This window comes from Hemicordylus capensis, chromosome 2 (assembly GCF_027244095.1).
Source record: "Hemicordylus capensis ecotype Gifberg chromosome 2, rHemCap1.1.pri, whole genome shotgun sequence".
In the NCBI taxonomy this organism is placed as follows: Eukaryota; Metazoa; Chordata; class Lepidosauria; order Squamata; family Cordylidae; genus Hemicordylus; species Hemicordylus capensis.
The window spans coordinates 304,719,044-304,744,822 of NC_069658.1; the positions used below are offsets into that span (position 1 = coordinate 304,719,044).

Sequence of the window (25,779 nt, forward strand, 5' to 3'; positions counted from 1 at the left end):
CCAGTGCCTTAATAGATAACAAACCTATATAGCATACTCTTTGACAAACAACAATATTTGCTGGGGAGTTTCCACATTGTTCTTTTCTATCATACTGGCTATTACTTGTTTTCTCTCCGCCCCGTCGCTGTAAATTTTGCCCCTTTCCCTGTGTAATTCTCCTCTCCTTGCTTCCCCCCCTACATTGCCCGTTTGGATTATTCCATCTCCCTCCCCTCGAGCCGCTGTGGCTTCTCCCACACCGGAATTGGGGAGGGAGGAGGTGCGGGCGGGCCGGGGAGTGAAGTGAGCGCGGCCCCAGAGACATGCGTCACGTGGTCTTCCCTCCCCTCGGGTTGGTGCCAGGGCTCGCTCTAGAGCGGCTCGAGGAATTCGCCTGCCTCGCCGCCCGGTGCCACCGCCACTTGCCATGTCCTTGCGGAAGCAGGGCGGCGAAGGCGATGATGGTGAAGGCGGAAGCGCGAGGCTGGGGGGCTCCCTGGAGGCGGAGGAGCCCGAGGAATGTGCGCCGGGTCGGTGCCTGTCTCTGCTGTCTTGGGACCGCTTCTCGGCCTGGTTGCACTGCGTGTGTGTGGTGGGCTTCGACCTGGAGCTCGGTCAGGCCGTGGAGGTGAGCGAGGAGGCGACGGCAGCCCTTCTGTTCTCATGGGAGAGGCGTCCCTCTGCTCTGCTGCAGCCTTTGGAGAAGGGGCCGGGGGGGGGCATGGATTGTGGGCACAGGTTCCCCCAAGCACAGCCCGTGTCCTTTCCGAGAGGGAGGGCCGACTGAGCCATGGGGCGGGCGGGGAGCAGCGTCTTGGGAATGTCGTCCCAGAATGGAACTGAGACCGTCTCCCGGCATTTCCCCCGGAGGATGTGGTCAGGCTTCTGCGAGGTGGACTGTGTGCTGTGATCGTCTCCTCTGTGGCTTTCCCTGCTGATAGTTTTGCAGCTTCCAAGGCTGAGCGGATGTTGCCTGTTTTTCCTCTTTGTTACAATAAAGAGAAGGGGGAACGAAATGTGTAAATATATCTGCAGAACTTGGCTGGAGAAGGGGGTCAAGGGACCCTTGCTTTTTTCACTACTACTTTCAAAGCAACTATGGTTCCAGTTAAAGGGTGTCCGTTTTGAAAACGGTCGGAAAAGAGGCTGCGGCAATGGGAGACACTTCATGGGGGAAATGATAGTAAAATAGAGCTCTCCTAACAAGTTAAACGAATGGCATATTATTGAGTGACATGCAACTATTTGTTTGACTCAGATTCCTCATCCATACCTCTTTTAATCCAAGATTTATTTTTCATATGTCATCCATATTATGAGTTTAAGATGCATTGTAATATTTGAGTATTTATGATAATTTCTCCGGCTTCACCTAAGGAGCTTAGTGTGGCTTATGAAGAGTTGTCTAATCGGGGATGATGCAAGGTTGGAGTGTGTCCTGGGACAAAAAGTGAAGATGGATCCCTGTTCCCCACCACCACCTTCTTCAAAGAGGTGCGAGCGGGAGAGCAAAGAGCAAGCTATCATCTAGCCAGTGGGGCTCTTTCCCCAGGGACATTTGTCCCCCATCCCTGTTCAATCATAGTTACACCCCTGGGTCTAATGTTATCCTAATAACACCCCTGTGAGTAGGTTAAGCTGAGAAAGGGAGTGATTTACCCAAGGTCACCCAGTGGGCTTCATTCTTGGTCATTTCACAATTAACAAGAGTGCACATATTATTTTTCTAATGAAAAGTGTGAAGGGAAACATATGTCCCCCAAATCTCCAGGATATGTGGTATACACTCACAGGGAAGCAGCTCTCAAGTTGCTATGGCTTCTTCTTCCACTATGCTTGTGGAGACACAAGTCTCCGTTACTACTACTTATGTTTCCCAAAGCAAGCAGCAGTCACTATACCACACTGAAGTGCTGGGCAGACCTAAAAGAACATCACTCCATAGCTTCAGTGTGTCAATACCATGACTTATTTATTTATTTATTTATTTATTTATTTATTTATTGCTTTTCAACTAAAGTTCTCAAAGCAGTTTACATAGAGACATAAAATTAAATAGCTCCATGTCCGCAAAGGGCTCACAATCTAAAAATGGAACATAAGGTAGACACCAGCAACATCCCCTGGAGGGATTCTGTGCTGGGGATGGATAGGGCCAGTTGTTCTTCCCCTGCTCAATAAAGAGAATCATCATCACTTTAAAAAAGTGTCTCTTTGCTCATTTAGCAGGGGTTAGAAGAGTTAGTGGAGTCAGTTGAGATGATAGCTGAATCTGCTCTGTGCAGGAAGTTTTTAGGGTTTACATCTGATCTGTATCTGATCTTGCCCTCTGTGTACACCCTGGCCTTTGGTTTTCACTCATCAATTTGCATTGCAGATAGATGATTGAAGGCCCTTCAGTCTTTATTTATTTATCTAATCATATTTTTATATTGCCTGATATGTACATCTCTAGGTGGTGTGTACAAAATCTAAAACAATATATTTAAAAATCAACACAGATAAAAATACACAAAACAATAAAAACTAGCATAAAACAATTATTAAAGCAAATTATTAAAAATAATTATAATTAAAAGCATGGGAGAACAGATGAGTCTTGAGGGTCTTCCTGAAAACAAACAAGAGAAGGAGATGCTCTTATATCAGCAGGGAGCATATTCCAAAGCCCCAGGGCAGCCACAGAGAAAGCCCAGTCCTGGGTCACTATCAAACGAACTGGTGGCAACCATAACCAGACCTCTCCAGAAGATCGTAACAGGTGGCAGGGTGCATGACAAAGGACTTGATCTATCAGGCTGATACAGAGTTCTCCCATGCCAGTCGTTAACATTATAGTGTTAGGCTGGGAACGCAGAAAGTTTTGCCAGGTAGCAGCAGCTCCATTTGGTTAAAGGTAAAGTGTGCCATCAAGTTGATTTTGACTCCTGGCGCCCACAGAGCCCTGTGGTTTTCTTTTGGTAGAATACAGGAGGGGTTTACCATTGCCTCTTCCCATGCAGTATGAGATGGTCCCTTTCATCATCTTCCTATATATTGCTGCTGCCCGATATAGATGTTTGGGAAACATACCAGCGGGGATTTGAACTGGCAACCTTCTGCTTGTTAGTGAAGCATTTCCCCACTGTGTCACTTAAAGTGAACTGTCCCATTTGATTAGGACATGCTTAATAGGTTACAATTGGCCCCAAAATTTTAACTCTAGGGGGCAAAAATATCCAACAAAAGAAATTGTATTCAATATTGTATGGTCTATAACTCTTAAAAACTATTTGGAGAAGATTAGAATCCTGGCACAATTGTATGAAGTATGATGGACCAGACCACAGACCGCCATTCTAGAGGACCAAATTTATCCATGCAATAGACTTATTCCCACTGTATTTTATAGGGGAAGGAAATATATTTAAAACAAACCACTGATTAATTCTGAGTATGTGTATGTTTGTGGCTTTTAGCTCAAGATGGGAGCTGCTGTCAGGGCAAATACCTGCTGAGGTCCTAGTGGAAACTCATTAGGTAGCTGTATTGCAAATTCCTTGTAATCAATAGTGCTATTTCATCTCAACCAATGCTACAGGGTTGTAAAGATAAAATGTGTCAATGGCATATATGCCAATCGGAGCCTCTTGGAGGAATGACAGGATACAAATGCACTAAAGAAATAATGTGATGGCCATAATCTCTGCTTCTGCAGGAATTATGGCAAGAAAAATTTCTCCAATCATATTTTATTCATTTAACATATTTTTATACCGCCCAAAACGTACATCTCTGGGCGATTTACAACAATATTGCATGAAGAGTTCAGAAAATGTTTAGTGTGGTGATTTTTGCTTGGAGAAAATTGTAGAATTTCTGCAGATACCCTCTTGTATTTTTTACAGAAATGATAATTAGCATGTTTATAGCACGTTAGGGTGCTCCGAACACCCAGTGATGATGCACAAAGTTTAAAATATCTATTTTATTCTTCAGCAGCCTTGAAGAGTAGGTTAGTATTATGGGTTGACATCCAAGCTCACACTGTGCAAACTGAAAAATGTTCTGCACATACAGTGGGGGAGGGGTGATTTTTTGCTTATCTCCTTTTTCTTCAGCAGTTGTTTGTGCCTCCCAAAAATATGTTCCTGAGGGTTATGGAACCCTTATTAATAGCTAAGGGTCTTCATCATTACACTACATCAACTCTGTCTTAATACTCCCAGTTGTGGAGAGGGCTGCAGATTTGAAAGGTCTGCTGAGTATTAGGAAATGAGGATGCCTGGATAAGGACATGATTCTGTATATTATGCACACCTCTGGTTCTTCTCTTATGGTCCTCTCCACATCATACCTTTTGCTTATATTGCCTGTTCCAACACTTCTCAGTAAATTTATTTATTTATTTTTAATCAAAAGTATCCAGGGTTCTTTGCAACATGTGTACATTTTACTAATGATATTCCTGTGTTAATTGGAAAGAATGATGGGAATGTTAGAACGTGGTTTTTTTCCTCCCATGGTAAAACCTAGATTATGTTTAGTATAGAATTCTTAATCACCTACTTAGGCTGTTGTCGCAGTTGAAATTGGGTTTTCTTTCTCACATGTAAACTGGCTAGAATGAATATTTGTATTAAGATGGTGCCCTTCTACATTAACATTGACATGTAGGCCAAGTTCAGATGTCATGTGGAACCATGGTTTCATCCTGGTTCTTCGTGACATCTCCTTATCTCAGGTGTGTGCACTTCCACCTCCCCTTTTTGTGTGAATGGAAGAATGAGTCTACTTCTGATCTTGACTTGGAATGCATTTCAATAAGGAAAACCCTAGCTTGTTATACATGGCTCTGTAAACACGCCAGGATCTGAAGTTGGGATTGTTTCCAGAAATTAAACCATGTTTTTGCATGATGTCTAAACCAGGCCATGATGAAACAGTGCAGGAGAGGCTCATATATGGTTTTAGTGTTACAGGATAGTTAAGTAATCTAATGGTTGTGAATTTTTAAAAATGGCAGCATACATCTAGAATAGCATCTGTAGCATTATACTGTTGTGCTAGCACAAGGACAAAGAGCAGTGACGTTGCACAAAAAAAGGAATATCTGTTCCAGACTAGTTCTTGTGCTAGTGGAAGATGTTGATATGTTGCACAGTACCTTGCAGAACACATTGTACAGCCTTGTATACATTGTGCAACATTGTAGAGCACCACAATTTTGTGAAGCTCTACAAACTTCTTAGGTGCTTGCAGCTTCTGACACTAGTGAAACACTCGTTTGTATGTCAGTCAGTTACTTTAGTACAAAATAACTTTTTAATCCAATAAGAAACTAATGAAATAAGTCTGTAAAAGCTCTTTGTCATATCAGGTTCTGGCCCTCATTTATTGATTAATTACCAACCTTCAGGCAAGCGAACTGCTTTGGATTGTCCCCAGAGTATTTAGCATAAAGTTGCTGCTCTAAAAATAAGTATATTCTGATTCTGTGCTGATTAGACTTGGATTTCTTTGCTCAGTACATTTTTGTATAAGGAAATAATATATTACATTTTGTATTTTGCTCTCTCCAGTACGTGTACGGTGAATAATTTCAAGTGGACAATAATAGCATATAAAAATACCATGTGTCAGCATATAGTACATTATTATAATTCCACCCCCCACCCCATCTTAACACTTGTATTGCATAGTTTCGCTTACTTCATTGGGACTAAATTGCTGAAGTGTAAACAGGTGGCTGTATTCAAAATTAGGATTTAAAGCCTTCAAACATTGTAAAAATGCACACTGGCTTTGCTCCTTTAAATACTGATTTCCCTTTTCCATCCCTTTGCAGACTGGAAAATCTGCAAGTTTCAAAGCAAACATATTTTTAGCCACAGCTAGCATATACACATCTGGTCCATTATCTTGAATTTCTTAAAAAGATAATGGATTTTTAAATAATGAGCAATGATACGAACCACATTCAATATTATTTTTTGTGACTGATAAGCTGGAACATTATAATACAGTACAGACTCTATGGCTCAGTTTGAACAATCCTCTGAACCAAGAATCTTTGGAGGATAATACAGTACAGACTCTATGGCTCAGTTTGAACAATCCTCTGAACCAAGAATCTTTGGAGGATAATACAGTACAGACTCTATGGCTCAGTTTGAACAATCCTCTGAACCAAGAATCTTTGGAGGATTGGGAACGTGATGCATGATCCCTCTGCTCTCCTTTCATTCCACAGAAAATGATTCCCTTTTGTTTCTGGGTTGCATGTAATCATTGTTTGCTGTGATGTCTAGTTCTGGCAAACTATGGTTAGTGCTAATTTCCAAACTATAATTTGAAATCATGGTTTAAAATGGGCCTGCAGATAATGATTTGGAGGATAGCACTAACTATCGTTGCCTGATTTAAGCATCATGGCAAACTTTGGGGCAACTCGGAAAAGAAGGAAGAACAAGCATATAAGATGGGAATAAGGAGCCCTTAACATATTCTTGATCCTTTAAAACATGGTTTGGAAGCTTGTCCAAACTGAGCCGTAGGGTGTATCATAAATTTAAAGTAAATCACATTACAAGCAAGATGTAAACTAATATAACATTGAGTTTAACTGAATCAGCTCTTTTGTACAAGTTTTCCAGTTACCATTTTGTAGTATTACAATACCGGTGAAGGCAAAAGGTAATGTATTGTTGGTTGTTCAAAAGAGTAGATACAATATGGAATGAATAGCTTCCTACAAGCCCAGTGTGCATTGCTGGTGTCCCTTCCACTTCACACTGAGGAGAAGGATTCTACTAATGATTCTGGCTTAGAACAAGCCACTATCTTTCACTGTGTCCCAAGTGGGGAATCCTGCTTATTCTAGCCAAACTTTCAAATAAACCAGGATCTGAAGCTGGATTGTATCAAGCTGCTACTGCATACACTTTGCACAATTTAACATACTAGCATATTACTTTTTAGATGTATGTATCTTTTTGTCAACCAATGATGATTTTATCATTTGCAGGTAATATACCCTCAACATGCAAAACTTACAGATAAAGAGGTGAGTAGAAGCTTATAAATAACTTATTAAGCAACAGTTTCTCTCCAAAATATAACTTCTACTTTTCTCCCCTAGAAAACCAATATTTGCTATTTGTCTTTCCCAGATTCCAATTCAGGTAATATATATATATATATATATTTAATATGCATGCCACTTATGTATGTAAAATGCAGAGATGGGGGTTTTCTGGAAATTTTTGAATTGGAAAAATTTCCCAAATCACTGTACTGTACACACTTTTCTGATATCCTAAATAGATTATGATCAGATTTGGCATGTTTGACATATTTATGTAGTAAAAAACCCCACACTTTCACCATATTAGTTTCTCACACTGTGTCTCAAACATTTTTTAAGTAGACAGGTAGTTGAACTGTAATATTTGATTAAATAGTTGAACTGAAATATTTGATTTCAGTTCAAATCAAACTGAAATCAAATGGGCGGGGATCAGTAAAAACACTTCATGGGCTTTAATTGTTGTACTGAAAAAATTCAAAACTTTATGTAAAAAATATATATATTTATTGGAATACTTAATAAATCATTAAGAATATGTACCCTCTCACACACTTTCTAGGTATAATCATTTGACAAACGTTAATTAGTTGAAATTTTGGAACTTGCCTAATATTGCATTGGCATCCATTAATTGTTACTAATGAATTTTATGAAACATTGCTGCACATACTGACTAGGATTGCACACATGCAGCAGTGCGAGTTTCAGGCTTCACTGTGCTGTCACTTGCCAATCTTGTCTTCCATTTGAAGTCCACTGTGCATCACCAAAATATGACCCAGAGGATTGTGCTACCTTCAAGGACATTTTTTGTCCTCAGTTGGCGAAAGTTACCTATTCCTCCACTTAAGCGACAGCACGGCCATATGGAACTTGTGCTGCTGCATGTGTGCAATGCTTGTCTGAATGCTAGCCAATGGAATTTTTAAAATGGAAACATTTCCACCAGAAAATGGGAAATCTTTCCAGAAAAATTTCCATCCCCCATCTCTGGTAAATGCAATATTTAAGATAATCTGTGCCATTTATGTTGTCATGTAGTTAGTTTTTTTCAATTTTATTAAGTAAAATGGGGCATGTCATAGAAAATCTTGTGTTCTTGTTTATCCTACTTGAAGAATTCCAAACATTTCACTAATAAGAATGAAGGCTTACAAAGCTGTTCTGAATTAAGCAAGTATTCTTTGTTAACAAATTAGGAAGCTGAGGTCCAGAGGTTGTGACTGATATTCCAGTCCTAAATTGATTAATGCAAACTTAAATTCTGTTAAGTTCAACTTAAGCCTATCGGATAGTAGAAAGGACAGCTGTGCACACTACTACTGGAGGGAAGTGCTGCAGGATAAGCTGACATTTCCAGGTTCAGACAACATGACCGGCTCACATTGGAACCACGTGCTTGTGGGGAACCAGTGGTTTGCTGCAGCCTTACTTGCCACACTGTGTGAACCCACCCAAAGAAAGATGTAAAGAAAGTAGAATAGTGCCTGTGCACATGCTCTTAGATCTCCATAAGTAAAAGGGCAAGAGCCTTACAGTTTTTTAAAATTGCAAGTTGAATTATCAGGTGAGGGGACAGAATTTCTTTGAGAGGCCTTCCCATGGCTATGGCTGTAGATACACTGGGCAACTCTGAACTTTATGTCAATCACTGTGTACTATTCTGCATTCCATACTAGGAATGCCTAAGATGTACTTTTTCATATGCCAAAGCTTGACACTGTTCTTTAGCATAAATCTAGATCTGGTATGGGATCCGTTGATATGCATTAGAATGGGGTGCTGCGCCTGCGCGGAAGCCTCTCGGCGTCTAGTTTATACAGCTCCTTTCAGGCGCCTGCACCCCGCCCCACGTGACCATGTGGCTATTTAAGGCGGGAGGAAGTGCAGGCTGCTCAGTTGCTTTGCGACCGCCATGGAAATCACTTGGTTTCTACGGCTCCTTCGCGCTAGACTCCTTGGAAATATTCTCATTTTGATTCACTGGTTTTGAAATTTGGACTGTCTGACTATTCTGCTGACTGTTATATCGTATTGACCCGGACTGAAATTACCTTGGCTTTCTTGTTCTACTGTTTGGCGAAAGATCAGACTGATTCTCTAGCTTCTGACTTCGGATAGTGAGTACTATGGATACCCCTGTGGGGAAACGCAATTTTAAACGGTGCACAGAGTGCAAGGCTAAATTATCCTTGCAGGATCGACATAACTTATGTCTATTGTGCCTTGGCGAGACCCACAAGACTTCGGCGTGTAAGATCTGCCAATTGTTCTCGAAGCAGACTAGGAGAAATCGTGAATTGCGTTTAAGAGCCGCTTTATATGATGACGTTCTATCAGGGCCCTCTTCAAAATCTCCTCAAGTGCATAGCTCGAAGGACCTGGGTCCGGCCCAGTCTAAAACCTTGAAGCTCCAAGCCAAATCCCCTAAGTCCTTGAAGAGGCTGGGAGAAAAAATGGCGACCACGGCTGCTCCCGCCAAAAAATCACGGCACCGAGCTCTGTCGGAATCAACACCCTCTCCGGGCACCGCGCAAGAGGTTGTTTTCGTCTCGGAATCGACGAGTACGGTACCGAAAGAATCGACACCGCAACCTTCGCCTCCGACTGAAATGCCTTCGACATCGAAAGCTCCGGCTATGACCATGTCCACATCGAGACCTGCCGCTAGCTCGACGTTGACGCCACCTACCATGTCGACAGATGCTATGCCAATGGAAGCCGTGGAACTTGCCGCTGCCTGTTGTTCCTTGGCATCGACACAGACACAGAACGTCTCTATGCCGACAGGAGAACTCGCTCTGCCATCGGCTGAACAAACTGCAACATCTACACTTTTACCAAGTGTCTCGATACCGACTACCAGAGAACTGCTGCCGGCGCTGACACCAATCCGTTCGCCGTTGATTTCGAGAGAGGAAACTCAAGCTTCGGCATTGAATACCCCTGTGAATGTCACGACTGTGACTCCACGGTTTTGGGCTCCCATGACTTTTACTATGATAGAGACTGTGGAAGATGATGCTCCACAGCTGGACCCATTAATTAAAATGCTGGACTCTACTGCTGCCACCCCCACTACTTATCGAGGTTTCCCCAGATCTGAAGACACTGCCTTCAACGCCGGGGCCCGGGTGTTAACGGCTGTACAACTTGCCTCTCCGACTCCATGGCACACCTGCGGATTCAGCCATCAGGTGTCGCCCTCAGCAGAATCTGCCTTACCAGGGACTGTTTCTCCTGGTGTGGGTTATGATTTCCAAGAGCACTGGACATGGCGTACTGGCATGACAGCTGCACCACTCCTTAACAAGACATTTACTGACATAGGGACACAGACCAAAGTTCACATTGCCTCGACACATACCCAAACAGAGGTGCGAAACTTTATTGATGCAGGTGCACAAACTGACCCTTTACCGGCCGCTAACCCTCGGAGGGACACGTCACCTCAATTACCGTCTCACCATTCTATTTCGGACCCAGATTCCGGCGAAAGTCACCATGGATCGTCGGACTTCGAATCCGATGCGGAAACTATCGAGGCAGACCTGTCTCCAGACGTGGCGACTCCATCCCACGTGTCTCCGACGGAAGAGTTAAAAGCATACCACTCCCATGTTAAGCGTATAGCGAGTGCGCTAGGACTAGATCTTAGTTCGCAATTGAAAACCATAGACGATCCTGTCTACAATTTCATGCGAAGGTCACAATCAGTGGAACCAATAGCGCTTCCCCTACTACCAGTTATTTCAAATGCAGCACAGTGCGCCTGGGAAGACCCTCATACCTCCACCCCAACATCTAAAAGACTGGAGGGGCTCTACCGGGTTCAGGAACGGGACAATACCTACCTTTTTAAACATCCTGTCCCTAATTCGTTGGTCATCGATTGTGCCACGTCCTCCAAATCCACTCGACGACATACTACTCCTGCGGATAAAGAAGGCAGGAAGTTTGATGTGATGGGAAGAAAATTGTATTCTACTTCCTGTTTGTCGGTGAAAGTAGCAAACTACTTAGCATGTATGGCTAAGTATAGTTATTGTATTTGGGAGGATCTAGAAAAGAATCTGGATTCCATGCCCTTGGAGGAAATAAAGCTAAAGTTCCGAAAAACGTTACAAAGGGCGGGGGACCTTACCTGTCAGCAGTTAAGTACTGCAAAACACTTCGCAGAGTCTGAATCCCGCTCCATCACGATGGCCATCACCTTGCGTCGTCACGCCTAGTTGAGATCGGCAAACCTACAGCAGGACGTGAAAGACAAAATAGAGGGTCTGCCCTTTGACGGCAAAGGTCTCTTCTCCGAGGAAACAGATGCCACCATGGAGAAGATGAAGAAATCTAAGTTTACTGCTAAGACCTTCACTTCTGCAGTTTCACCTGCTACATCTTATGGCAACAGACAACGCTCCTCGTATAGGCGCGGTTCCTCATATAGACAACAGGACCGTAGAGACTTTAGGAAAACATACCATCAGTTTTCTAAACGGACAACCCAACAAAAAGGAAAATTTGCGTCCAACCAACGTAACAAACAATCTGACGGGAACAAACAGCGTCTTTGAAGTTCAGGACAGCCCATCGTCCACAAATGGTACTTCCCAATTCTCCTGCTCCCAGAACATCAACGAGCAATGGAGTCTGGTCTACAACATCCCACAACCGGACCCACTAGCCACCAACTCCATCAGGCTGGCAAGTCATGCAAATGCATGGCGCAACATAACATCAGATCGGTTGGTTCTAAAGATTGTTCAATCAGGTTATGCAATAGAGTTCAAGGCCAGACCAAAATTCAGGGGAATTCGCTTCACAAGCGCAACACCTGCTCTTCTACAGGAGGTGGAGGAACTCCTACTCAAGAAAGCAATAGTACCAGTACGATGGGCAAACCGCTGGGAGGGATTCTACTCCCGGTATTTTCAAATTCCAAACAAAGACAGAGGGATTCGACCCATCATGGACTTGCGACATCTGAACAAGTTCATTCAAGTGAAAAAGTATCGAATGACGACGTTACAGGACATCCTGCCTCTTCTACATCTGGAAAGGTGGTTTGTGACGTTGGATTTAAAGGATGCCTATTTTCACATTGGGATCCGACCTTCATATCAAAAGTATCTACAGTTTACAGTGGGGACCTCGTTGTACCAGTACAGGGTACTACCATTCGGCCTTTGCACAGCCCCCCATGTCTTCACGAAGTGTATGGCAGTGGTAGTCGCCCATCTCAGGACGAGGGGTCTGAAGCTGTATCCATATCTGGACGATTGGCTTCTGTCCTCAACGAGCAAAGAAGAATTGCTTTCACAGATAGCAATAGCATACATGCTGAAGCTTCTCCAGGACTTGGGTATACAAGTGAACTGGAAAAAGTCGAATCTTAACTCCAACAAAATCCATATCGTACATTGGAGCACAGCTAAATGCTACGTTGGGGAGGGCGTTTCTACCGGAAGACCGGTTTCAAGTCATAGCGTCCCTAGTCGGAACTTTTCAGTCCACACCGTGGCAGACAGCATGGCATGTGCAACGTCTGTTGGGCCTAATGGTGTCTTGCAGGACAACTGTACGATATACCCGCCTCAAAATGAGGAAACTGCAGTTGTGGTTCCTGTCCTCCTTCATCTACTCAGAGACAGCCCCGGAAAACTACTGACAATTCCGCTTCCAATCCTACGATCTCTCTCCTGGTGGACCTAGCGATCAAATCTGCTCCGGGGAATCCCATTCCACGTCCAGCTTCCGTCCGTATGGGTCACAACCGATGCCTCTCTCCGAGGATGGGGAGGTCACTGCAATGCCACTACTACACAAGGCCTTTGGACCTGGGACCAGAGTCTGCTGCACATAAACTTCTTGGAGCTACTAGCTGCATTCCAAGCCATGAAGGCTTTTCTTCCCATGCTACGTGGCAGGATAGTCCAGTTACAATTGGACAACACCACAGCTATAGCCTACCTCAACAGGCAGGGGGGAACGGTCTCCAGATCCCTCTGTGCTCTCAGTGTTCAGATCTGGCACTGGTGCATCAGGAACAGCATAACGCCAGTAGCAATACACATAAAGGGCTCCGACAATGTGTTAGCAGACGACCTCAGCCGCTCGTTCACCAAGGAACGTCACGAGTGGGAGCTGAACGACCTTTATCTTCAACAGATCTTTGACCTATGGGGTCAACCGGAAATGGACCTATTTGCCACTTCGGAGAATGCAAAATGCAGACGGTTCTGCTCCAGGGCAGGACACGACCCGAACTCAGTGGGGGACACGTTCCAAATAGACTGGTCGATGGAATGGTGTTACATGTTCCTGCTGTTACCACTATTGAACAGGATCGTAGCCCATCTCCTGCATACCCCAGTAAAGTGCATCCTGATTGCCCCATGGTGGCCGCGCCAGCCATGGTTTCCGCATTTACTCAGACTGAGCTCTCATACTTACAAAAGGCTGCCAAATCGCCCAGACCTGTTAATCCAAGAACACGGTCGGATACTGCACCCAGAAGTACTAACGCTGCAACTGACAGCGTGGCGGATAAACTTCTGAAAAGAATCCACCTGAACGTTTGAAAACCATCCACCAGAAAAAACTATGCTAGCAAGTGGAGGCGGTTTTCGATTTATGTGGAGGCGCATGGGTTCCGACCACGGCAGGCATCCATACGACAAGTCCTACTATATCTAACGGACCTTAAGAAGTCGGTCTTTCTCATGTATCCATACGAGTACACTTAGCTGCCCTTACGGCAAAACACCCTGGGTGGGATGGCAAAACACTGTTCTCACACCCAACATGTAAGAATTTCCTAAGAGGACTGTCAAATCTCTACCCTCCTACACGCAAGCCTATTGAACCTTGGAGCATATCCTTGGTGCTCTCTGCCCTAACAGAGCCTCCGTTTGAGCCCATGAACATGACTACTCTCTGCCATGTCTCCTTAAAGACAGCCTTCTTAGTGGCAATCACAACTGCCTGCAGGGTAAGCGAGTTGACTGCACTACGTATGGACGTTCCTTATACCTGTTTTTACCCGGATAAAGTTCTTCTTTGTCCGGACATCAGGTTTACACCCAAAATAGTCTCAGAATTCCATAGCAATAAAGACATAGTTCTGCCAACTTTTTTTAGAGCTCCATCTACACCGTTGGAGAAGGCTCTACATTCATTAGATGTCCGCAGAGCACTGCTCTACTATCTGTCAAGAACAAAACCGTTTCGAAAATAAAAAAAACTTCTGATATCGTACAAAGGATCTTCTAAGGGCCAAGCACTGTCCAGACAGCGTCTATCACAATGGCTAGTGGACGCGATCCGCCTTACTTATTTAATTCAAGGAGTGCCAGCACCAAAAACTATCAAGGCACATTCCACCAGAGCATATGGCACTTCTGCAGCATTTCTATCTGGAGTACCCTTCACGGAGATCTGCAAGGCCACTACTTGGTCATCTGAAGAACCATTTGTGAAACATTATGCTGTTGACCTGCGGTCCGCTGCAGAGGCTAGTTTTGGGAGAGGCGTTCTTAAAAGGGTGTTGCAAACTGCTCCCTCCTCCTTCCGGAGCTAACTAAACACCCATTCTAATGCATATCAACGGATCCCGTACCAGATAAACAGGTTGCTCACCTGTAACTGATGATCTGGTAGAGATCCGTTGATATCCATTAGACCTTCCCGAACCTCCCCTCTGCAGTGCACCATAGGTCTTAAAGTGGATCTACACGAGTCTGTGACTGCTTCGGCAGTCTCCAAGGAACCGAGCAGCCTGCGCTTCCTCCCGCCTTAAATAGCCACGTGGTCACGTGGGGCGGGGTGCAGGCGCCTGAAAGGAGCTGTATAAACTCGACACCGAGAGGCTTCTGCGCAGGCGCAGAACCCCATTCTAATGCATATCAACGGATCTCTACCAGATCATCAGTTACAGGTGAGCAACCTGTTTATACTCTGATTCATATAAATATATGTATGGTATATTAGTCGTCATATAATTATGGTTTTATAAAATGTTCTGGGAAGAAGTGATTAAATTATACATAACTCTCCTGTTCAATTTAGTATTGGATCCTTCTCCTGAGACGCTCTATGAAAGAAGGCAGATAAAACCTATTTCAGTCTTGCAACACAAATCAATTGGTTACAGTTGGGATTTCCCTTTCTGGCTTATTATTATTTTATTATTATTTATTAAGATAAACCATTTGTGTTAGATCTTCAGCAGAAAGACAAGGATTTTTGGGTCAGCTTGAAGCTGAAGGGGGAAAAGCTTTTGATTTTGCATCTTAATTTTTATTGTTCACATTCAGTGTTCACAGGAAGATCTTGGAGATTGACATTTGAGGATGAATCATGAAGGCTTGGGTGCAAATTTGTGCTGCAAACAGCTGACTTGTTAGCTAGATTTATATTATGAGCTCTGGTTGTATGCGTGCATTTTGTTCACTTGCTTTGGGTTGTTTAGAATTTTTGTAAAGTATTCAAAATAATAACAAGAATAAAAATAAAGTGCTTGTACATATATAATAGTTCTAATAGTTTTAACATTGTTTTAATTTTAAATTGTTGTAATGTTTTAACCTTTTTACTTGTTTTTATTGTTTTGTAGTAAACTGCCCAGAGTCTTGCATTTTGGGTGGTATACAAATACGTTTAAATAAATAAATATCTTAAGAGTTGCTCTTTTAAAAACTGCCCACCAGCCTTCTGGTAAATAAATCCTCAGGCTTAGTTCTTGAATGTAGACAGTAAGTTTTCTCTTATTTCAATTTTTTTAATAAAGCCTAACATTCTTAATGGCCTCTACTTAATTTAGTCCTGTGACTTCATATGCTTAAATTTGTTGACACATAATACTGTTTATTCTGTTTCTGAATATAAGTTTAAAGCATGGAAAAAGGAATGTTTATTCAGTTGGACCACTGGGGCCATAGGAGACACTGGGGCCCTAGCATTCCCAGTCATTGCCAGGGTTTTTTCTTAGGTGCAGCATTTGTCTCTGAAAGCAGATGCTGTGCTCATGGTTGGTGGGGCAATATAGCACGTTGGCCCTGGGGTGAGATTTTCAGTTGGCTTTATATCTGTGTACATTCTACATGGTTACTGAATGTGTGAGTAGGACATCTATCTTCTGAATGTCTGAACATTACTGAATGCCTGTGTGTGTGTGTGTGTGTGTGTGTTCTGACTGAAACAGCAAGTATAGATGCAGCATCCACAGCATGCCTTTGTCTTTTCCCAGCCAGAGCATTGAGTATGCAAGCTCAGTCACAGAACTGATAAGATTGTGCTTTGTCCTGTAAAGGTGTATTCACTCACTAAAAGTGACCAGGCAAGTGCCTGCTTACAGTGCTATAATTAGAGATATTCATTACACATTTTTCCAGCTCAATATATTACTTTGTTCTTTTCCTTCTTTTCTTTTGGCATAGGTTGCCTTGGAGACACACAGTTTTGTTTTAGATTCCGGCAGTCTTCTAGCAAAAAGCTTTCTTGGCATTGTCTACTGGACCAGTTTGACAGAGACCTACCCATTTATTTGAAGGTTGGAATAGTAACCTGTCTTCTCGTGGCCTAATGCAAGACTGTACTGTTTTATTTCTAGTATATTTATAATCTCTGTAAGCAAGTAATTATTATTGTGCATAATGAAATTACTTAGTCATTCTAAAACCTGTTCTTCAAAGGGTTTTGCTCAGAAAATTGCTGGTATTGTGTTGGATCATATGACTAATAAAATTTGCACAATGTCCGAGTGATTAACATGCTTATTAAATATCATTTTTTCTGAAATGGAAATATGAAATATTGAAATATCGTTAATCTTGTGTAGGTAGTGGCTGACATCCAAACTAATTTGCATGCACCAAAAATGCTGCACATGCACAACAGGAGGAATGGTTTCTGCTTATCTCCCCTTTCCTCTGCAGCCTGCTATGCCTCCCCAAAAAATGTCCCTGAAGGTTGTGGGACCCTCAGGGATGTAGTTTTGGGAGGCACAGGTGGAATGTATAGACAAGGGGGGATAGGCAAAAATGTCATGCTCCTGTTATGCACATGCAGCATGTTTTGGTGCATGCAGCTCTAACCGGGATGTTTGCCATTGTTCCATGCTTTGGAAATTTCATTTAAATGTTGCTGTATATCAATGGCTTTTTAAAACTTTCTATCTTCAGTAAATCTTGGCAGTTTGCTTGCCAAAGAATCCCTGCTCATTGCAGAGGATTATGGGGCGTGTCTGAACCTCTATTCAGCCTAGAATGGAACATACTTGGTGCTCTCCTGCTGTAGCTCCACAATGCAAAAATGTTCCTAGGGCATAGGTTGAAACCACTGATGTTTACTGTTGGTTATCTATATAGCCAAAACTTTATTAAATTGTATATTGGAAACGCTGTTGATTTGGTGTGGTTAAGAATGCAACAGAAATGAGATGAGGGGAAAATTATAAAAGTGTTCGCTTGTATCAAATCATCTTATACCTAGGCAGACTTGCTGACAGATGAGGTTTAACGAGTTTGTTCTAAGTGCTCAGATTAATAGATTTTTGTAAAATATTATTATTAAGTACTGTATATGCAGGGCTTTTTGTAACATGATCTTAGAAATTTTGGGTCTGAACCCAGCTGTGATTGTTTTCTATTTGTTATGCAAGGTTCGGTTGTATAGAGTGGAAGAATGATTTAATGTTCAGGCAATCATGTATCAGGCAATACAATGGGGCATAAATACTGTTAATCATAAGTCCCGTTGATTTCAGTGGGACTTAGTCAGGACTAACTTGTCCCATTGATTTCCATGGTGCTTAGTCACGACTAATTGGTTTGCATGCTGCTCTCTATAAATATATTTTCCAGTCATCTATATAGTGTGTAAATATACTGAGCAGATCATTTTGAGGAGAGTGTGCAAGACTTATTTTTAATATATAAAGTAATCCCTAAGATGAAAGACATGATCCTCCAACCTTTCAACTCTTTGCAAAGTATGAGGTGTTATGGAATGTGTTTGCTTCTGAAAATAGTGAAGCTTTTGTTTTCTTTACAGAAGGATCCTGCTTATTATTATGGCTATGTATATTTTAGACAAGTCCAAGACAAAACGTTAAAAAGAGGCTACTTCCAGAAGGTAATTTAATTTTAGGAAGACTACTTAAGATTGCTATACTATGTAGATTTATAAGCTACAATGAAACAGTGTTCCCTCTAACAGGGATTCCCAGATGTTGTTGATTACAACTCCCAGAATCCCCAGCTGCATGACTTTTGCTTGTGGATTATGGGAGTTGTAGTCAACAACATCTGAGAATCCCTGTTAGAGGGAACACTGCATTGAAATCAGTGGGACTTAGTATAATGTGTTTAGGATTAAGAGCTGAATGCCCTTCAGTTTTAAACTGTCCACACACACTCCAACTAAGAAAAATATGCATAAACTTCAGTAATGCCTGTAATGCGTATTGTTTAGATTTTTGTTAGTATTAGAGATGAATGAGCAGAACAAACAGATTAAATTATAGACTGTGATTAGTTTGCAGAGCTTGTTGTCAGTGAATCTTTTGTTTGGGGCTGGCTTCATATGGGGCTGCAGGTGTATGTTAGCATAAAAACAGACCTGGAACCTCGGGGGGTGGAGGGGCAGCTTGTGTGGGGCAGAAACATGGTTTGGCATTGTGGAAAGGTTAAACACCCTTCCTTAATGCTGCTTTGCTCAAAATTGTAGCCTCTAAAAACTAACTGGCTGTTGTTTAAAAAGAAAAGAAAAAAATCAGGGCATTGTTACACATGCTTACATGTTGTGTAGTTTTCTCTTTTATCTTCATTGGTATGAGTCAGGAATGTCACTGTTTTTCCTTTTCATAGCAGACTGTGCAAATATCTAACTGATAACATTAGAAGTGTACTGTATATGTATAAAGAAAAACTGACACATGTAATTTTCTGATTAAAAGTTGTAAATTAAGCTTCTCACTTTCTTTAACCCTATATATATATATACACACACACACACACACACACACACACATATACAGCACAATCCCAGCTCAGGTTGGTGGACCTGTGGCTGGTATTTGCAAAATGTTCAAATACATTTTGACACATTGATGCACCTCTGCCATCTTGTATAGTTTGGTTCTATATCTATAGTGACTTTGGGAAAGACTAATGATTGTTTTTCTTTAATTACTCCTACACTAGTCATTGGTTCTGATCAGCAAGCTGCCTTATATCCATCTTTTTCACACTGTACTTGGACAAATTGCGCCTGAATATTTCGAGAAGAATGAACCTTTTTTGGAGGCAGGTTGGTAATCCTGTTGGTCTGGAATTTTTTCCAGTAAAGATGCAAATTGATTATCTTTGTGGTATTTGCCTCTCTAGAGTCTCTGATAAAATGTTCTGTAACTTAATGACATCCAAGTAAGTATAGGAGCAGACTGGTAGGTTATATAGGGGGCTTATGTGTGATGCTTTTAATGGGTATATTTGGGCCAATTTGGACTCCACTATTTCTGCAAAGTCTATGAAGGGAGTGTCCAGCAATCCTTCTTGCAGTATTAGATTGGATCATTTTCAATCTGTGACTCCTGAGGATGTGGACAAACTGCTTGGGGCGATGCAGCCTACTACTTCTTCTCTGGATTCTTCCCTGACTTGGCTGTTTCTGTGTAGCAGGGAGATTGTTGGAGGTGGCCTAGTTAATATAATAAATGCATCACTTAAGGAGGGTAGGGTGCCTCCTTGTTTGAAGGAGGCAATGGTTAGACCGCTTCTTAAGCATTCCCTGGATCTCTTAGTGATGGATAGTTATAGGACAGTCTCCCTTGGTTGGGCAAGGTGATTGAGAGGGTGGTGGTCAACCAGCTCCAGGCAGAAGTGGTGGAGGAAAGACTATATCATTATGATTTTTCTCCAACCACATTGCTAACCTTGGGTTATGAAAGTGCCAGAGTCAAAATAAGGGAAAGAGTTTATGATATGGAGCGGCAAATTGATCAGGCTGCATTCCAGTTTGTGTCATTTTGGGCAGTGAAATTTTGAGCTTTACACCTGCCAACTATTTAAACCAGTTAACAGTCCCAAAGTACCACAGAGCTCTGACACTGGCCCGATGCAATGCCTTGCACACAGCTGTGATGGAAGGAAGATATTAAAAAATTCCATACAGATAACTTATTTGCCCCTGTGGCTCCAGTGAGATTGAAATGAAGGCTTATGTACTCTTGTACTGTCAGTACTACCGTGACATTCAGCATAAGCTTATCTCCCCATATATTAGCTCTTATCCAGGCTGTACTGATTCTTTTTATCTTAATTTCCTCTTGACCGATCAGAATGACTTTAGATCCTATAATGTGGCCAAGTTCTAGCTATAGCTAGCAGAATTTGTTTAGAGTTTAATAAGAGCTAAACATTTTAGCCCCTGTGTGTATGTTGCATTCACTTGTCGGATATGCTGTTGCCATACATAGTATAGAATACAATATGGTATGAGACTTAACTCCGTTCTGTATTAGGCACATAATTTTGCTGTCTTGCAATCTTTACTACTTAGTATCATTCTGATACCAGTGTTGATTAATTTTTACATTAAATTATTATTATAGCTAATAATAATAATCCAATCCAATCCAATAGGGACAATCCAATAGATTATAATAAAAAAGCAGGCTGGATGAAAGAGGTCAAAAAATGTAACCAACAAATGCAAGATCTAATAATAACACCAGAATTAATAAGTGAAAGAGCAAAGAAAATTAAAAATTGGACTGCGCCAGGCGACGATGAACTGCATGGCTTTTGGCTTAAACACCTAACAAGCCTTCATAAACAACTATCAAAACAGTTCAATCACATTTTGCAAGGAGGTGATATTGAACAATGGCTAACAACTGGGAAAACTCATCTCATCATGAAAGACCCAGCAAAAGGTGCAGTTCCAAGTAATTATAGACCGATAACTGGCCTGCCAACCATGTTCAAATTATTAACTGGAATAATAGCAGATGAAGTAATGCAACACTTATTAACTAACAAACAGCTTCCAGTTGAACAGAAAGTAAACTGCCCGAACACCAGAGGCACAAAAGACCAGCTGCTGATTGACAAAATGATTTTAGAAAACTGCAAGAGAAGAAAAACAAATCTAAGTGTTGCATGGATTGACTACAAGAAAGCCTTCGATTCATTGTCTCACACATGGATACTAAAATGTTTAGAAACAACTGGTGTCAGCAAAAAATTCAGATATTTATTAAAAAAGCAATGAACATGTGGAGTACACAGTTAACAATCAGTGGCGAGACACTTGGACAGGTTAGCATAAGAAGAGGCATTTTCCAAGGGGACTCACTATCCCCTCTGTTGTTTGTAATCGCCATGACCCCACTTTCACAAATACTAAACAAATCAAGCCTCGGATACCAAACATCTAAAACATCAAGTAAAATCAACCATCTGCTGTACATGGACGATCTGAAGTTGTATGGAAAGTCCTAGTCAGAATCGAATCACTGCTAAACACTGTCCATATATTCAGTAGCGATATAGCAATGGAGTTTGGACTAGACAAGTGTGCTGCCTTAATAATGAACAGAGGAAAAAATAAGAAAAACAGAAGGACTAGAACTGCCCAATGGAAGCAAGATCACGAACCTGGAAGAGAAAGAACATTACAAATACTTGGGCATTCTCCAGGCTGATAACATTGCACACACTGAAGTTAAAAGAAAAATTGGAAGTGAATACATCAGGAGAGTTAGAAAAATCCTCAAGTCCAAACTCAATGGTGGGAACACCATACAAGCCATAAACACCTGGGCTATACCTGTTATCAGATACACTGCAGGAATAATAGACTGGACCCAGGCAGAGCTAGAGACGCTGGATTGTAAAACCAGGAAAATCATGACCATCAATCATGCTCTGCACCCCCACAGTGATGTCGATAGGCTATACCTCCCTCGCAGCTCAGGTGGAAGAGGAATGCTGCAAGTCCATCAAACAGTAGAGGCGGAGAAAAGAGGCCTTGCAGAATATATCAAGGACAGTGAAGAAGATGCACTTCAAATGGTCAATAATGCGAAACTATTCAACACCAATGAAAGAAAGCAGGCCTACAAGAAAGAAGAAGTCAAGAACCCAGCAGAAAAATGGAGAAATAAGCCCCTGCATGGTCAATATTTGCACAATATAAGTGGAAAATCAGACATCACCAAGACCTGGCAATGGCTTAAGAATGGTTACTTGAAGAAAGAAACAGAGGGTTTAATACTGGCTGTGCAAGAACAGGCACCAAGAAGAAATCAATAAGAGCCGAAGTCGAAAAATCAACCACAAACAGCAAGTGCCGCCTTTGTAAAGAAGCAGATGAAACAGTGGACCACCTAATCAGCTGTTGTAAAAAGATCACACAGACTGACTACAAACAAAGGCATGACAAGGTAGCAGGGATGATACACATCTGCAAAAAATACAAGCTACCTGTAGCCAAAAATTGGTGGGACCATCAAATTGAAAAAGTGGTAGAAAATGAAGATGCAAAAATATTATGGGACTTCCGACTACAAACAGACAAACATCTGCCACACAATACACCAGATATCACTGTAGTCGAGAAGAAAGAAAAACAAGTCAAAATAATTGACATAGCAATACCAGGGGATAGCAGAATAGAAGAAAAAGAAATAGAAAAAAATCACCAAATACAAAGATCTACAAATTGAAATTGAAAGGCTGTGGCAGAAAAAGACCAAAATAATCCCAGTGGTAATTGGCGCCCTAGGTGCAGTTCCAAAAGACCTTGAAGAGCACCTCAACACCATAGGGGCCACAGAAATCACCATCAGCCAATTACAAAAAGCAGCTTTACTGGGAACAGCCTATATTCTGCGACGATATCTATAACAATTGACAATAAAATTCAGCCATCCCAGGTCCTTGGGAAGGACTCGATGTCTGTATAAAACAAACCAGTCAATAACACCTGTCTGACTGTGTAAACAAGAAATAATAATAATAATAATAATAATATAGTTTTATGTTCATAGTCTTAACTTTTAGCTTATTCTACTCACTATATTGTGTTTTAGGTAATTTTATAGGGATCCCTATTACCTTGTAGGAGTAGATTGTCTTAACTTTTTTGTTTTGTTTTGTTGCTATCCTGGTCAAAGACCAAAATAAAGATTTGGACTAAGGCTCCATGCAGTTTTGGAGGAAACAGATTATCTCTATACCAGTTGTAAATTGGCTTTAGAGCTGACTGTGGTTTGAGAAAGGCTTGGTCTGCCTGATAGATGACCTTACCGGGGAATAGACAGAGGGCATGAGACTCTGCTGGTTCTTTTGGATCTCTCAGCAGCGTTAGATACCTTCAACCATAGTATCCTTCTGGACTGCTTAGGGGAGTTTGGGATGGGGGAACCGCTTTGTTCCACTCCTGTCTCTCGGGTAGATTCCAGATGGTGGAGCTGGTTGACAGTTGCTCTTCAAAACAGGAGCTGTTATATGGAGTCCCTCAGGGCTCCATTCTATCACCAATGCTTTTGAATATCTACATGAAACAGCTGGGTGAGGTCATCAGGATATTTGGTGCTGGGTGTTATCAGTATGTGGACGACACCCAAATCTACTTGAAGCTGTTCTCACGAGCAGCAGAAACCTGGCTAAGGGAGCCCAGCCCAATTTCTGCTGTTCGTGTGCACCAATGGGAGCCGTGCAGCTCCTGACGGTGGCACAGCAGCAAGCCCCCTTATGGAGCCCGCAGCTTAACCTGGGTTTCGGGAACAGGCACACCCAAAAAGTGGGTTACCAGATCACTTGGTGAGGGGGATCCCAGAAATGCACCATGCACTCATGCAATGCATTACTGGGGCTCCAGGGGGTGGGACGCTGTGTGGCTGTGCTTCCCTTCACATGACCCCTGGAGCTCCTGGGCAAGGCATGGGTGGACAGCAGGAGAGCTGCTGCTTGTCTGTACCGCCAACCCACCCGCCCAGAGCCCTGGCTGTGATCATCTGGGGGAGATAAACACTTTGGGGCTTCCTTCCCACAAAAGAGGGTAGCATTCTCATGCAATCATGAGAAAAGCTTCCTCGTCATCTTCATCATCAGGAAATGGCATTCACTCTCTAAATGCCTGCCTACAGGCAGTAATGGGCTGGATGAGGGATAGCAAATTGAAACTGAATCCAAGCAAGATGGAGGTGCTCATTGTAGGGGCTCAGAATTTGAGTGATGAGTTATATCTTCCTATGCTGGATGGGGTTACACTCCCCCAGAATGAACAGGTACGCAACCTGGGTGTAATCCTGGACCCAGGCCTCACCCTGGTATCTCAGGTGGAGGCTATGGCCAGGAGTGCTTTCTCTTAGCTTCGGCTGATTCAGTAGCTGCATCCATTCCTTGAAGATGATGGCCTCAAAACAGATGTGCATCAGCTGGTAAGCTCCAGGCTTGACTATTGCAACGCATTCTATGTGGGGCTGCCTTTGTATGTAGATCGGAAATTTCAGTTAGTTCAAAATGCGGCAGCCAGACTGGTCTCTGGGGTAACCTGGAGAAACCATATTATGCCTGTTTTAAAACAGTTGCACTGGCTGCCGATATGTTTCTGGGCAAAATACAAAGTGCTGCTTGTCACCTTTAAAGCCCTGAATGGTTTAGGTCCAGGTTACCTTAGCACTTTCTTCTGTATGATCCCCATTGCACATTAAGGTCATCTGAGAAGGTCCGTCTCCAGTTACCACTGATACGTCTGGTGGCAACTCAAAGGTGGGCCTTCTCTGTAGGTGTTCCTGGGCTATGGAATGCACTCCCGGCAGAAATCCGTTGTTTGAGTTCATTGTGGCTTTCAGGAGAGCCCTTAAAACCTACCTGTTTGGCCTGGCCTTCCATGGTTTTTAAACTGTTTTAATTGTTTTAATTGTTAATGGTTTTATGCTTTTTAAAAATGGTTCTGTAATTATTGTTTTTAAAAGGATTGATTTGTGGATTTTGTTTTTGTTGTTGTTCACCTCCCAGAGCTGTTTGGATGGAGTGGTATATAAATGTAATAAATAAATAAATAAATATGTGTGACTTTGCCAACTGGAAATCCATATGGCATAATGGAGGTAGTCACCTAGGTCAACTGTGATATTGACAGATGGATAGATTGAATTGTGTTGGTGGGTCTCCTTAATCACAAACTTTAGGTTAATAGGTTAATTTGCTGTTTTTCTGTAAAGTAATTATTATTTGGTTTTTTTTGTTTGTTTTTGCAGCTTGCAGTGATGTTGATCGTTGGCCACCCCCAATCCCAGGGAAAACCCTGCATTTGCCTATTATGGGCATTGTAATGCAGGTAACGGAACATCTTCAGCTCTTGTTCTCTATATGACTTCAGCCAATTGTGCTTTGGCATTGTTGTGTTTAAGTATAGAAGATAGAACATACAGATCTGGGTTCTGTCAGTCCTTAGTTGTAATATGACAATGTATATTATAGTAAGAGCTAAAAATGAATGTTTTCAGTAAATTAAGTCAGTTTGAGTTACTCTGGTAGATACTGAGTGTCATTTAGCATTGACAAGGCTTTATATGCATATTATTTAAATCATTAAGTTGTGGGTTGTAAAACTGGTGCAATTAATGCATTAAACTGTGGATAAAAATACTTCTGTATATTTGTGTGGATTTATGCTTGTATGGCACAATGGATAGGAGAGGAGGGTGTTTCCCAAGA

The 25,779-nt window shown here is 42.1% G+C and overlaps 1 protein-coding gene across 1 annotated transcript in view; it reads left to right on the forward strand.

Moving 5' to 3' along the window:
* Nucleotides 1-233: 233 nt before the first annotated feature.
* DENND6A (DENN domain containing 6A) overlaps nt 234-25,779 on the forward strand; it is a 69,490-nt gene continuing 43,944 nt past the window's right edge. Inside the window, exons 1-7 of the mRNA XM_053296770.1 lie at nt 234-610; nt 6,989-7,027; nt 7,103-7,145; nt 16,486-16,598; nt 18,101-18,181; nt 19,252-19,357; nt 25,320-25,399. Coding sequence (XP_053152745.1) covers nt 410-610; nt 6,989-7,027; nt 7,103-7,145; nt 16,486-16,598; nt 18,101-18,181; nt 19,252-19,357; nt 25,320-25,399 — 663 coding nt within the window. The 5' untranslated portion in view covers nt 234-409. The remainder of the gene's footprint in view (nt 611-6,988; nt 7,028-7,102; nt 7,146-16,485; nt 16,599-18,100; nt 18,182-19,251; nt 19,358-25,319; nt 25,400-25,779) is intronic.